The sequence below is a fragment of the Nansenia antarctica genome, assembly GCF_963989245.1.
Source record: "Nansenia antarctica genome assembly, chromosome: 4".
NCBI classification, from domain to species: Eukaryota; Metazoa; Chordata; class Actinopteri; order Argentiniformes; family Microstomatidae; genus Nansenia; species Nansenia antarctica.
The window spans coordinates 10,886,425-10,901,981 of record NC_137689.1 but is presented as its reverse complement, the minus strand read 5'-3'; the positions used below and the strand labels follow the sequence as shown (position 1 = coordinate 10,901,981).

At 43.1% G+C, this 15,557-nt stretch overlaps 1 protein-coding gene across 1 annotated transcript; it reads left to right on the top strand.

Moving 5' to 3' along the window:
* Positions 1–10,907: 10,907 nt before the first annotated feature.
* On the top strand, positions 10,908–14,100 carry pop4 (POP4 homolog, ribonuclease P/MRP subunit). The gene is made up of 7 exons (XM_080528199.1): positions 10,908–10,963; positions 11,806–11,867; positions 12,462–12,685; positions 12,845–12,922; positions 13,019–13,080; positions 13,272–13,373; positions 13,491–14,100. The coding sequence occupies exons 1-7, from the start codon at positions 10,933–10,935 to the stop codon at positions 13,625–13,627; spliced, it is 696 nt and encodes a 231-aa protein (XP_080384325.1). The 5' UTR covers positions 10,908–10,932; the 3' UTR covers positions 13,628–14,100.
* The last annotated feature ends 1,457 nt before the right edge of the window (positions 14,101–15,557 follow it).

Here is a 15,557-nt window from a genome sequence, read left to right as displayed (position 1 = left end):
GGTTAGAGAGTGGGTCACTGATAATGGCAGCCTAGGTGTTATGCACAGAGAGGACTGATCGCCGCCATGTGTGTCAGAACTGTCGACAGGCTTTCCCCCCCTCTCTTCTCTGCTCCACAACCATGGCCTAGGTTCAGACAGACACCTAGAACCTGACTGGTCGATATCCAGCAACCCTGACAATTATAAATACCTCGGTTTGTATTTCTTGGTCCTTTAGATAGGCTCTCTTTGTGGTATAGCTTTGTAGGGCTCGACTGAGGGGCTTTAGCGGTAAGCCCACTCTACAAAGCCATTCATTTGTCAGAAATATGGTAATCCGTAGACTTATCCGTGACTACATCAGCCGCTCAGCAGCCCAGCTGGAGGGTTCAGAAGCCAGTGTTGAGTTAACAGTGTGCAACGGATGCCCACAGCGCTGTGTGATTTAATCAACTTTATACAGACCAAATACACAGAGCCAAGTCAAATGAAGCACAGGTAGTTTGCAGTGTGAATGTCTGCCCGTGTGTGAGAATTCTAGACGGCCCCATTTTGACGTAAAAAAAACACTACTGTCAAAAGAGATTGTGTTACTCCCAATAGTCTCGGACTGAATTCAAAACATCCTCCCTTACATTGCCAATGAAGGGACAGAAATAGTAAGTTGAAAATCAAACAGGGAGAATGTAATGAACTCAATCTAACGTGGTGAATCTATTACATTCCAAACTAGTTTTGAGTATTTGAGATAATGATATGGTCTATTTTTACTACATTTTATTTGTGTTGCAAATAACCCATGCAAGACAATGGTAATTGATACGTAACCGTAAGATGTTCTCTGAAGCGTTGACTTTATTGTGGTATTGAGTGGCCATCGGGCCATACCCATGGTGACAGAAATATTAATCCACTTTTGACCCTTGAGGTAAGAGACCAAATCAATGACAGCTCCAATACAAATCCAATTATGCTTTTGAAAACCCTTTTTCTCCCTTTCTCATTTGGGGGACTAACCAAAAACAAAGCAAGGCCCAAGCTGTTCAATAAGAATGATGTTTAATGTGATCAAATTGTGTGTGTGTAAAAGCAGACCACTTCCTTTTGGCCCACTTTTACAGTTCATGTGGATGTGTGTGATTGCAACAATTCCATATTTGTTCCCCAGCAGATCTAAATTCAATATGCTCCAGAATGCCACAGCAAACACATGGTACACATCAGGTTTGTCTCTGTGGATACAGGATACTGAAGCATTTATCCTTTATTTTCAGGTGAGATCGAACTTAATTTACATCACTGTGTCAGAAGTGGAATGCTGCCACAGTGCTTATTAGTATTTGTGTAATGTGTGCACGTGTGTATGGTGACATAAGCAGAGTGAATTGGAGGATTACCTTTCCTATCAATCTGTTTGTATGCAAGGGCAGGTTAAGACGTCTACACCAACTGTCATCTCTACGGTAACGGTGGGTGTCATTCCTGCCATATGTCTCTCATCCTTTGAATGAAAATGGCTTATACAAATTCCAAATGTTTGCTTATTATAATTCACAGAACATCCCATACCTTCACACCTTCAGTGTGTGAACATATTCTGATATTCTCCTCAGTGCTATAGACTGTGCACTGTGGTTGACCCGGAACATGGAGAGCTAGCTGTGCCAAGCACATTAACGTGCTTTAAATACTCACCAGGGTACTGAGTGTCTCTGGGACCATGTGTGTGTATTGCACATCACTCACATGACACAAGTGTACGGAAACCAGTAACATGTTTTCTTTGAGTCAGATTTCACAACATTTCCAATAAGTCTGAACTGACTTAGTTATGCATAATAAGATCATATAACATTGGTGATGGTGCATGACAGCTTGTTGTGTAGTACGTTGTGCAGTGAAAATGTGCATTTGTGTGTGTGTGTGTGTGTGTGTGTGTGTGTGTGTGTGTGTGTGTGTTTGTGTCATGTCATGCAATAAACAGAATATCCACTAACATCATAGGATCACAATGTTTCCTAATTTTTCACAGCACCTCTCTCTTTTTCAGTCCTAAAATAGAGCTGAGTCAATCCAGTCATAATCTCCTGACCCACTGATCACACAGAACACACAATTCATGCAAACATGCACTTTCATGAATGTTTTTCTGGGCAAACAGTTCAGTTCTAACAGTATAAATGCCCTCTGAGTTAATGTGTGCTGACATAAATGTATTGTTGTCTCTTGGCTGTCTCTACCAATGTGTAAGTGTTAGCATGGCTCTTCAGGCAAATTTGTGCTGATATATTAGATGTTTGTGTATGCATGTGCTCTTTAAATAGAAGGATGAGGGCATGTCCCCTATGTGTTTACTGCTCCCACTGAGTCTCTCCATTTGGTTCCACTTAGCAGAAGCTGTCGACTGTACAACCAGTACACCAGCCGTAATCTCTGTGTGTGTGTGTGTGTGTGTGTGTGTGTGTGTGTGTGTGTGTGTGTGTGTGTGTGTGTGTGTGTGTGTCTGTGTGGGTGTGTCTGTGTGGGCGCCCCTGCTGTGTGTCTGCGTTTGTACAAGCTCAGATTCAGCATCAGAGACATGAAATAGGAGGTAATTATATAATGAAGCATAATATGAAAGTGTCAAATCTACAGCCATAATTCATTGATTCTCGTTGGACTGCACGACAAATACAGTATTAGTACTTACAAAAATGGCATTAATAGTGCTTATTACTAGAGACGCAGACCATTAAAGGAAATAGTAAAAAATGTGGGTTTTACCTGTGAATCAATCACAATGATTTAGCATTGCAATGATTTATCATTGTAATGATTCTGCATTGTAATGAGGCATTCCTTGATCATGGAAGTTCAAATGTGGTGTCAGACTGCCCCCTTGAGGACAGTTAAATACATAAACTGGGAAATGGCGTCTGTACGCACTTTGGTGACAAAGAACTGGGGACTGTGATGGGAGTGAAATCTAAATTAATTGTACAAAGATGAGGGAGCCTGGCTGGCCTAGCTCACTAAGGCCTATGCTATATAATCACAGGGTCCCTGTTTCGATTCTGTCCGTCGACCTCTCCTGCATGTCATCCCTCCTTTCTTTCACCTATGCTTACTGTCAATCTCTAAATGGACTGCCCTTATATAGTGCCTTATTCCAAAGCACTTTACAATGGCCTCTCATTCACCCATCCATCCACACACACACACACACACACACACACACACACACACACACACACACACACACACACACACACACACACACACACATTGACATACCAATGGCGGCAAGCTACCATGCAAGGCGCCGGCCTGCTCATTGGGAGCAATTTGTGGTTCTGTGTCTTGCCCAAGTACACCTCGACGACATGTGGCCAGCCGGGTGATTGAACCGCCGAACCGCTGACCTTGCGATCATCAGAGGCCGGCTCTACCTCCTGCGCCACAGCTGCCCATCCGTCTCTACTGTCTCTATCCCAATAAAGCAGAAATGTCCAAAAAAACATGTAAAAAAAAAAAAGAGGCAATCTGGGATTCAAACAGCAACAAACTCGTCACCCGGCCACTCTTTGGGGGTAAACAGCTGGGTGATGGGGCTGGAGAAATGTAACCACTGTCAAATTCATAGACTGAGCTATGGCCTCCCCAGATAATTTCACCCCTGTCCTCCAGCAACTCCACTGGCTACCCACCAAGCACAGAATAAACTTCAAACTCTTACTCGCCGGTCGCCACCTACAAAGCCCACCATGGTCTAACCCCATCCTAACTTGCCTCACTACTCCAACTCCTCAACCCTGCCTCCCAACCAGGGTTCGAGTTATGTGGGAGCCAATGAGATGGTCTGAGGCTCTCTGAGCTCCCATGAAGGCAGTAAAATCAAAAATCTGTGGGGGTCGCTAATAATACATTACCACAACTATTATTTGATCAAAATGTCAATGTAATGAATATTATTTAATTTATATTATAAATATTGTAAAATAAACACGTTTTCCAAAAGAACTACACGCACCATTAATCTCCTGTGAATGACAGTATGCCTTTGACTGCCTGCACTTCACCACCAAGACACCATGGGGCGCAGTAGAATATTGTGCAACAGCAAAAGGTTGATTAATCAGCTGTGCGGTAAACCGTTGGAACACACAGTGCACAGCTGATTAATCAATTAAACCAATAGAGTGAGACACCAGTTGCCTTTCAGGAAGTAGTGAGATCGTGCACCTAGCCTATTATTGAGAAGCAAACATTCATTCATTAGCTATACAGGAGTATATACATACAGTAGTAGCTACCATGCCGCCCAAAAAAAGGCCACTGCTGCCGACCGGGTCATCAAGCCTAGAAAATTTCGGGTTTTTATCAAAGACAAATTTGACCCTCTCCCGTTCATCCAATCTTGGATAAAGAAAGGACATCGGACGTCAGCATCATGGGTTCCAGGACCGCGACCGCAGCCTACTGAAAACAGACCACTTTGGTCTATCTTGTCTCCGTAAAGGTAAGGTGGCTTTTACTTTTTACTAACCTAGTGTACTAACCTAATGTATTTTTCGCTCCTTCTGTATAGCAAAAATAACACAATTATTGGCCGAGATACATGTGTGACTATCGCTTTTATAGCTGTTGTTTCATGTGGGGCTGTTGATGTGGTGAAATTAGTAGTCTGCAGCTGTAGCGTCAGGATATGTTGGGATTTGAGGATGAGGATGATGTTTCGGTACCGGTACCGTTTTTAAAGTATCGATTTGTCACCGGTATCGAATAAAACCCAAACTGTACCCAACCGTAACTATATGTTTACATGCCAACTAATTAGCTAATTCATTTCTGTCATTTAGAGCTGAGGGGAGCAACAGAGAGACGGACAACAGGACAGCAACAGAGAGACAGACAACAGGACAGCAACAGAGAGACAGACAACAGGACAGTAACAGAGAGACAACGGGAGAGGAGAGCAATAGAGACAGAACTGAATGCACTGAACCTTTTTTTTATTCTTTGCATTATTAACACTGTTGTGTTATTGTGTTATTAAAGTGTTTAAGTGTTTTATGGTAAAGCATTATGAGTGGTGTGTGTGTGCAGGGTGCTCGTGAGTTGTATATTTTGGGGAGGGGGAGGCTTGTGTATGGGGGCGGGGGGTCCTCACACAAAGGAGTAGCCTAGGGCCACTGACCACCTTAATCCGCTACTGCCTATAGCTAATTAAAACTTGTAAGTCCCATCGCTGTGTGGGCATGATTCGCGCGTGCATGAGAACATTTCGCACTGTTATTTTGGAGACCCCCACAGAGTTCAGCTTATAACTCGAACCCTGCTCCCAACCCTGCCTCCCAACCCTGCCTCCTCAACCCTGCCACCCAACCCTGCCACCCAACCCTGCCACCCAACCCTGCCTCCTCAACCCTGCCACCCAACCCTGCCTCCTCAACCCTGCCTCCTTCTCAGCCTCACGTCTGTCGAGCCCAGGGGCGGACTGGAATCAAAAAACAGCCCTGGCATTTGCGACACAACAGCCCTATTTCCAAACGCAACACGCAACACGGATTGTTAACATAAAAAGTCAGAGGACAGATGCCAAACTACCAGTGGCGGACTGGCCACCGGGCATGCCTGGCAAATGCCAGGACGGCCGCGAGACTCTGGGCCGCTCAGAATGTAAAAAAAAAAAAAAAAACTTTTTTTTTTTTTTTTTTTTTTGTCTCTGGTGATTTTCATTGAAAATAACTTATTTCAGCCGACCGCGGCCCAAAACATTATATATCGGCCCGGGCCTCCCACGCAGTTCTGCGCGGGTGCCCGGGCCAGGGCCTAACGTGACGTGTGACGTAACGTTACACGCATTTTCCCATGATCAACTCGTTGCTACTACACTGCTTGATAACTCAACGATAAACTGACAGGAAAATTGCATCTAGCTAAAATAAAATGAATCGGGGCACTAAACGATCAAAGGGTGGGGCAGAGAAAAAGAGGGACAAATCGAAGAAAGCTCTATTGGCAGAGGGGGGGAAATTAACAAAAATAACCGATCTGTTTGTGAAGCAAGCAGCAGGTGCTAGTGTGATTCCTTCAACTAGCACTAGCCTTGAACTTGTGGAGGTAGACGACGAGGGAGAGAAACATGGAGACAAGCAAGAGGAAGTGGCAGAGGAATCGGACATGGACACGGGACTTGTGACCGAAACAGTTCATCATGACAATGACAAGCAAAAGGCGTTGGAAATTACCGGTACATTATCAGAGGGAACGGCGGCCGCGGGAGCAATGAGCGGGGCCGGTAGGATGGCTACAGAGGAGGCTGAGGAGCAGTATGATTTTTTCAAGCGACCAAATTTCGACACACTTGGACAGTTTTTCAAGTTTCACCCACATCAGTCGGCTGAAGGAACAGCCAAGAAAGCATTTAACCGCAAAGATGGATCACAACGGAAATGGGTCAGCTATCGTGAGAAGGACCATTCTTTATTTTGTGCAGTGTGCCTGGCATTTTCTAAAAAGACTGAGATTGAGACACATCCCTTCATTGATGGATATAACGACTGGAGGCACGTACACCAGAGGCTAAACGAGCATGAGAACACTGTCTTTCATATGGAATGTGTAAAGGCATACTTTTCGTGGGTAAGTCAAGCAGATATCGCACATTTGCTGCAGTCAAATCAAATGTCAGCCCGCCGAGAACAAGTGCGTAAGAGGAGGCAAGTTCTAGAGCGTGTGGTTAATGTGGTAAAAATGATAGGCAAATGTGCACTTGGTTATCGGGGACATAGATCTGAGGCCGCATACTCATTAGCTGACATGTCGGTTGATCATGGGAACTTTCTGGAGACACTGTTGCTTCTCAGTAAATATGACAGTTGCTTACAGCAGCATGTGCAAGAGTGCATTGAGAAAAGCAAGTCTGGCCAGGGAAGAGGCTCACTAGTGACATTAATGTCCAAAACAACTGTCAATACGGTTGTGGAGTCTATCCGGCAACTAATAAAAGAGAGTGTCGCTACTGAAGTCATCCAGGCTGGAATGTATTCAGTACAAATCGATACGACACAAGATATCTCAGCAAAAGATCAGTGCAGTGTTGTAGTCCGCTATGTAACAGACAGCGTTCATGAGAAACTACTGGCAGTCGTTGAATGCAAATCATCCACAGGTGAGGACTTTCTTAAACTGCTCAAAGAGACGTTGACCTCTTGCAAAATAGACATAAAGAACTGCATCGGAAACTCCACAGATGGGGCCGCAAATATGCAAGGCCAATACAGGGGCTTCTCTGCCTGGCTGTCAAAGGAAGCCCCAAGTCAAGTTCATGTGTGGTGCTACGCCCATGTACTCAACCTGGTTATGTCTGAAACTACAGGTGTAGTGATAGCAGCGGCATCATTATTTGGGTTGGTTAACGAGATTGCAGTGTTTCTTCGTGACTCATATCAGCGAATGAATGTTTGGGAAGGTGTCAGTCAGGAGGACCCCCAACACCGAAGGATTACACTGATTGGTGAAACAAGATGGTCCTCAAAGGATGCTGCGCTGAAGAAGATCTTTGGATCATTCGCCAAGCCAGACAGTGGTTTGTATGTGGAGCTAGTTATAACATTGTCCAAGATTGAGGAGAATCTACAGTTTAAACCAGCTGTGCGTGTTAAGGCTCATGCCTACATGGAGTCACTTCTTAAATACGAGACAGTTTTGACTGCACAGGTGTTCCTGCGTATTTTCTCACTAACATCACCATTGTCAAAATACTTACAGACCAGCGCACTGGATCTTGTGGCTGCCCATAGGATGGTAACAAAAACACACGAGCAACTGAAAAACCATGTCAGAGACTTTAACACAGTGAAAGAAGCCACAGACAAGTTTGTGAGATGGGCAAACAACAGATTACAAAGTGAGGAATCTGAAATGGAAGTGCAGGATGCGCTGCCACCAAAACGCATCAAGAAAAGAAAAGCAATGCCAGGTGAGTGTGCTGCTGATGCAGAACATGCAGCTACAGACTCATTGATGGCGTATAGAGTACAAGTCCACAATGTAATTCTTGACACAGCCTCTGAGTGTATGCATCGCCGCTTCCTGCAGAATGGGAAACTTTATGCTGATTTAGCATGTCTAGATCCTCGTAATTTTCCAACAATTAAAGCCAATGGACTACCTCCAAATGCACTTCAGGACTTAAGTAAATGCCTACTTACATTTGATGAAGATGCAACTGTTGAGAATTTACAGTCTGAGTTGTCAAACCTCACCACACAATGGGACACTCTGAAACAGTCTCCACTGAATGAATATACAATCAGACAGTCTGTTACGTCTGAGGAACAGGACCATCAGATGGATCAAGAAGAAGTTGATCTGGTGAGCAAAAGATGCACAACCTGCAAGAACTGTGCATTATGCTGCTATTTCCTCCTGCAGCAGTTGAATTTGTTCACTCATGTCTACCACACAATAGGATTAGCCTACAAATTTCTTTTGACACTCTCCTGCACACAAGTGGCATGTGAAAGAAGCTTTTCCACATTGAAGTTTATTAAGAATCGTCTCAGGAGCAGACTGTCACAGGACAATTTGGAGGCCTTCATGCTCATGGCAACTGAAAAAGAAATCCTAATGAAGCTGGACTCCGATGACGTGATTGACAGGGTTGCCGAGAAAAGCAAACTACTTCGTAGCCTGCTAACTAACTAAGGTAAGACACATTTATTATTATACACTGTGGCTGTGCAGTGCTCTTTTTCTGCTTTGGTGAAGCTAAATGTAATGTGCACTGTGGCTGGTGTATTGTTTAGGCTCATACATGTGATGGTTCATGTAACTGGAGGGTGTTTTGCTAACGTTATTGTATTCCGTGTCAGAGCAGCTTCTCTTAGCTACACCGAGTCTATTAGGCTTCACTGGACCTCAAGGTCCTTTTGGCTAAGATAGATGCCACAGTTCAGGTTAAGTCAGTCACTGTGGATTGTTGTCAGCACTCTGAATTCATCAGTGATTGTAGTGTGTGTCAGTGTGTGTTATGTGTTCCAAATGTCTACATTGGATTCTAGTCAGTCTGGTTATCTCAAGCTTTATATGTTAACAATCCGTGTTGCGTGTTGGGTTTGGAAATAGGGCTGTTGTGTCGCAAATGCCAGGGCTGTTTTTTGATCCCAGTCCGCCCCTGCAAACTACCAACATGTTTGCTGTAATTATATGTATTATCAGTAGGCAGTCATCAGTCAATATCTCTTTCAATAGCCTTTTCACACCGAATGTACTTTTTTGTGCTATTTTCGGCCCAATACATGCGAATTTCGGTGCATTCCTACTTCCAACTACACTTGCTCCCTGCATCCAGTTGTTGCACATTAACTGCATCGCTCTCGTCAAATTCCCCCATTCTGAAAATGAAAGCAGTGTAACGTTAACTGCTGTTATAAACGGAATGATGACATGAGGTGCGTGTCCACTGGCGATATAGAGCTGACTACGATAGTTATGGAGATATACTCCAGTTCGATGTCCGCGCCCGCCCTGGGGTGCTATAAAACGGGCGTCCTCCGTTCCCTCATTCTCCCAAACATACAATACAGCCGGGTTTGAACAAGTCGAAGTGGGCCAGCAGCCCTATGGGGCTCCGCTCCACTCATAGAACTGGAGTCTATCTCCATAACTATCCTTCTATATCGTGGAGCTCCGCCCCATAGGGGAGCTCTGCTCCTATTGGTTTAGGGCCCTGGGCATACGCGCAGAACTGCGTGGATGGCCCGGCCGATATAAAATGTTTTGGGCCGCGGTATGATGAAATAAGTTATTTTCAATGAAAATCACCAGAGACCAAATTACAAATATATATATATATTTTTTATATATATAATACATTCTGAGCGGCCCAGAGTCTCGCGGCCCTCCTGGCATTTGCCAGGCTTGCCCGGTGGCCAGTCCGCCACTGGTCGAGCCCAACCTATTAGTCCCCACATCCAGAGCAAGGCTCAAAACCTGGGGGCACAGTAGGGTCTTGGGTATCACTGCTCCCTGTCTCTGAAAAGCTCTCCCCAGGGACCTCAGGGATGTTCCGGGGCAGCTGTGGCGCAGGAGGTAGACCCGGCGTCTAATGATGGCAAGGTCGGCAGATCTGAAAGTTTGAGAGATTTGGAATAAGGCACTATATAAGTCAGTCCATTTATGTTCCCACTCTGTCCACCTTCAAGTTGTAACTCCCCAGGGACTTTAATTTTGCTCTTCCTAAAAGGCTTTCTAAAATATTGAGTTTTGCTGAATGGAGTGGCAGTAAAAATACATGATTAGCCTTGGAAGATATGTTGTGTACAGTCCATTATGTGTTCCCTACGCAGTCTAGAGGTGGCACTTTGAACTGTTGTGCCACAGTAAAGGACCAAAAACACTCTGGATGACAACCTTCATGTTTGAAACTTACTTTCTACCTACATATTCTAGAAGTGTTGTTGAGTAGTAAAAATGTGACCAAGACTGCAGTGCAGCAGTCTTTCATCAGGGTAATTAGGATATTACAATAAATACAATCCTTAAAAGCACACAAATACATTGAGAGGATTAAATGTTTATTCCCATATATACAGTAGTAGGTATAATTTGTGGTTCCTTACAACTTTAACGTGGGCGCTTTTATTTTTGATGAAATCTTCATTCCCATACACCCGAGCTAAGTGTCAAACTGAGTTCCACCAAAATAAATAAAATACAAAATATAAAACATAATCTAGATTATTATCTAGAATAAATTATTGATCATCTCTGTTTTCACGTAGAATACTCTACTACTCTAGCTGTGGCTGCGTTCGTAAATTCTCTCTGGATATCTGACCAGCACTCATGGGGATGCCTCTTGTCCAATCATATTAATTGGTCCCTTTATGACGTTGAACCCAGTGTGCGCTCCGGCGCTCTCAGAGCGAATTTATGAACGCACCCGGTGTTGTTGCACATGCAATGGCTTCCAAAATGCGTCCGAACGAGGAGCGTGAGTATTCCATATTTAGACACATTATTTCTAAATGATGTTACCTGGGAATCAATTATATTATATTCCATCATGTGTTTCGTTATGTTATGTTACTGTGTAGCTATCCTGCTAGCTCTGTTGGCTAATGCGACGTTGCTAGGTAGCAAGATAAGACAATTAGCCTAGCTAGCTACAGGGTATAAACAGGAATCTGGAGGTTAATTTCAAGACCTTTCTAAGACTTTTTAAAGAATAATATTTTTCCAGACCTCACCGCCACTTGGAGCTGTAACCGTTTACATCAGTGACGAATTTAACTTAACAGTTTGAGTTTGCAACAGACTAGACCACTATCATACAACACAATTTCCGGTTCATCTTTGTTTTTTAATAAAACTAATACATTCACGAACTTTTACTAAACGTTTTTAGGACTCAAACTCTTTGGACAGAGTCTAATTCAGAAAAACACCTACAAAATTCAAGACCTCATAAAATCGTGCTAAGAATTTTTAATGCTTATTAGGGGTCTTGATGTTCCCAAAATTGATTTATCAACTTGTAATACTTTTCAAGACACCGCGGATACACTGAGCGAGCTACACAGCAGCAGGTCACGCGACTGTATACACCATGAATCATGACGTCAGTTGTAACTATGAATCCATTCATCGAGTCAGTATCCATCATGGCCGGATCATCTAGCCAAGAAACATGGCAAGAGTGTGTATCTAATCTAGACATACATACACAGCCTAGCTCACATGAAGGATAACCTTACCAGGGCTAGCTCTAATATTCATGTTGTCATCTAGACAGTTAGACTGTATTTAACACTTGTATTCGTCTATCTTCCCTAGAACTGGAGGACATAGTGCGGGCCAGAGTGCCTCCTGATCAGGGGGAAATCCTGGGCATTGAGGTGAGCATCCTGGGTGTTGACGTATTCTAGCGAATGGCTTTACGAACGCAGCCACAGCTAGTAACAGTCCACGTGACACAACTGACTGATGCTCATTAACCAGTCGAATGGCATCATGTATGAACCTAGGCCTATATGTTTGCTACAATGGACCTACATTATAGGTCGGTTTCACAGACGCCAAGGCGTAAGCCTAGTCCTGGACTAGGCTAAATCATACTTCAATGGGGCCAGTTTCACAGACAGGGCTTAAACCTAATCCTGGACTAAAAAGCATCTTCAATGGAGATTTTACATTGAAAGTGTGATTTAGTCCAGGACTAGGCTTAAGCCTTGTCTGTGAAACCGGCCCCAAATGTCAAATCTCCATTGAAGATGCTTTTTAGTCAAGGATTAGGCTTAAGCCTTGTCTGCGAAACCGGCCCGATTATGTCATATCTTGATATAAGGCCTGCATGCAGTGAGCTTACATGTTGTTTTATGCCATCAGCTGTGCAGACACAGCTGTGGTACTTAACACATTATGATTAGCTTAAGCTTATTCACGCAGACGTGTTTCCTGATGAAATCTGTCGGTTCTGATGTTTTATGCAGTCTCTGGGCAAGAATCAGGCAGAGATATTCACGTCTGCTTTCCTGGCGAAAAGCTTACGCCGCATGGACCAAGAGGCCATTGATGGCTTCATGCTACGGAAGGCAGTGGTTCTGAAGTATGCCAAAAAGAAGAGGGAGAAGAAGAAAAGAAAGAAAGCCATGGGTCTCAATGCTAAGCAGAGGAGGGAGATGAAGGTCTTTCAGCTGAATCCAGAGCATCAAAGGTATGCAACAGTCATTTTCCTTTAGTGCACATCTATGTCTCTAAATACCTACTGTGCTATGGCATGTAATCCTTAATACACTCCCAAAATGTTGTCTGCCTCTTTCTTATTCCATAGCTTGTGGGTATAACTGATAATACGTGTTATTCTTTTGGTTAGGTATAGTCTTTTCAAGCCCTTACATAACCTGTGGAAACAATACATCATAGATCTGTGCAATGGATTGAAACCAGAGAGGTACGTGAGTTTGTGAACTAGATTATAAAATTCACATTTAAATTCATTGACCTTTTGTCTGTGTTCGATGTCAATAACGTTCCATGTATGTTGCAGCAATCCACAAACCATCCAGCAACGCCTTTTGAAGGCGGATTTTCATGGTGCTATTATTACAGGTGAGAGAAAGTGGAAGCTTGTAAATACGTTCACTCTTGTGCAGGAGTTGGTGGTCTTGCCAAAGCTTAAATACGTATGCCTCTTCAGGACCTAAATCTTCCCGCTTGTGGCATAATTGATGGTAGGGCCATAGATTTAAGATGATGTCTTCATGCTCAATGGTCAACAGTGTTTTGTTGTTCTTACACAGTGCACCGGTCAAAATGCCCCTCATACGTCGGCACCACAGGAATCCTTGTGCAGGAGATGAAACATAGTTTCAAAATCATCACCAAAGACGACAAACTGAAAGGTTAGTAAGACACACACAATACAGCACCTTGCTTAGATAGGCATTGACTGTAGTCAATATTTAACTATTCTCAACTGCCATTCTGCCATTCTCTTTACTTCCATCCTTCCTCTGCAGTCATACCCAAGCGAAACAGCGTGTTTGCTGTGGAAATCAATGGCTTTGTCTCCCACATCTACGGCAGCAAGTTTGAACTCCACTCCAGTGAACGCTCAGCGAAGAAGTTTAAAGTCAAAGGAACCATAGACCTTTGATGGAGATAATGGGGTAGCTTTTCTGCACGTATGAGGATGACAAGTGAGGACTTGAAACTGGACAGGGGCAACAAAGAGTGCCTTAGACTGACAGATGGAGTGGAGAGGTGAACGACCACTCCTGGAATCTATCGTAGCCTACTCTTGGACATGTTTTATTTTTTGGATTATTATTATTTCCAGGTAAAAACAGGTATTTTTGTGTAAAGTCAAAACCTGCGAGAAATACAAGTTAGTGAGGAGACATAGTGGTCCAAACATTGCTGTATTAAAACGTAGGGAGTTTATAAAGACGTTTTTTGTGTTATCTTTTCTTTTTTATGTTACACTTTCATGTAAATTTGCAAGAGAGAATTTGTAAGAGAATTGCAGGCTAAAAGAATTTAACTTGGTCATTATTTATTTTGAGTGATGCATGTGTAAACATGTATGATGCATAGGATGTATGAGCAATTCTACTTATGCCCACAAGGGGGCTGATATCGAAGCTGTTGCTGTTGAAGGACAAAATGATCAATAAACAGTGGATCTTCAGAGTACAAGATGATGCTTTTTATTAACGAGACAGGCACAAAAGCAGCAGATAAGACGGGTGCCTGGGAGAGCGTTCTGGATCAGCCATTTCTCAAAGTACAATTCTGCTGTGCATTCATAGTTATACCTTGTTCTACATCAGATTTAACATTGCACTGATTGGTATTCTCTAATGGGAGGAATCAAAATCAGCTCAAAATCTGTTCAATATCAGAACACCGTAACATGTTTTGGATTTGAAATCAACAGTGAGCTGTCCACATCAATTTCTTGCAGGGCATGCAGAGGTGAGTTCTTGACAAATAATGAACTACTTCTTCAGCCTGTCTGTGCTAGGCTCTGTGGACCACAACCTCTGGGTTCAACGAGATAACATAACAAGGAGTAAAACACTTCTCTAAGTAATGCTAGACACCTGTGTATGACTTCACCCTCACAGACAAAGAGGTTGTGTCAATAGTTAACTACATAGTTAACGCAAAACATGTTGAACAGAGCAATAGTAGTCAAATACACCAGAATCAGAATCACTAAAGCCCTGCTTCCATATAGGCCTTTATTTACTACTTAATGGCTGCAGGGGCACCAAACCCTTAAGTTGACCTATGACCATATTTATCTGACCCTTTACTGTTATAAACTTGTCTGGCCTCAAGCTATCCTCCCTATTTAGATGGAATGGTAGCTTCAAAGTTAATTGACATGTCTCTTCTCAACACAGTGACTTTGTATGACATTTAAAGTGCATGAAAAGCATGTCTATTATAAAGCAATTCACAAAGTGTACACTGCCATATGTGCCTACAAGATGCATAGCCGCATAGCTGATTGGGGAAATGTGTTTTACTGTGGAGAGCTCGATGTTCAAGGACACAAAACATCCATCCTGTTGGACTTGGTGATCAAATTTCAAGTCAAACTTGTATCATCTACTTACATAACTCTGGTTCAAAATGGATCAACAATATGTTGCAGTCTATGATATTGTACATTGTTTATCTTCTTTTTTTTTTATAAATATATAATAATAAAAATAGATACTTTTTGTACATGAAATGCAACTCAAAGCAACTCAATGTGCTCAGATAATGATTGAACGATTCATTGTTTCAGTTGGAGTTTCCATTGAGCAATGGGAGGGAGGGAGAGAGAAGGAGACACTATTCTGAATTACCATTGCAGTGAAAAGAGGGCACATTCCTGCATATGGTTCCTTTAAAGTTTCAATCTGAAGTCTGCACATAAGATGAAATGCTTTGGGGGTAGTGGTGGCTAGTGGATAGTAAGTTGGATTGGTGATGGGTTGAAGGTGAAGGCCATGAGTTCAAATCCCCCTGAGAACACCACCACTAGTGTGCCTTTGAGTGTAAGTCGCTTTGGATAAAAGCATCTAGCC

Excerpts from the sequence above, each read along its gene's own strand:
- pop4 (XM_080528199.1), top strand. The coding sequence starts at position 10,933 with ATGGCTTCCAAAATGCGTCCGAACGAGGAGC. Across the intron at positions 10,964-11,805 it reads AATGCGTCCGAACGAGGAGC|AACTGGAGGACATAGTGCGG; the intron begins GTGAGTATTCCA and ends TATCTTCCCTAG. Across the intron at positions 13,374-13,490 it reads CAAAGACGACAAACTGAAAG|TCATACCCAAGCGAAACAGC; the intron begins GTTAGTAAGACA and ends CTTCCTCTGCAG.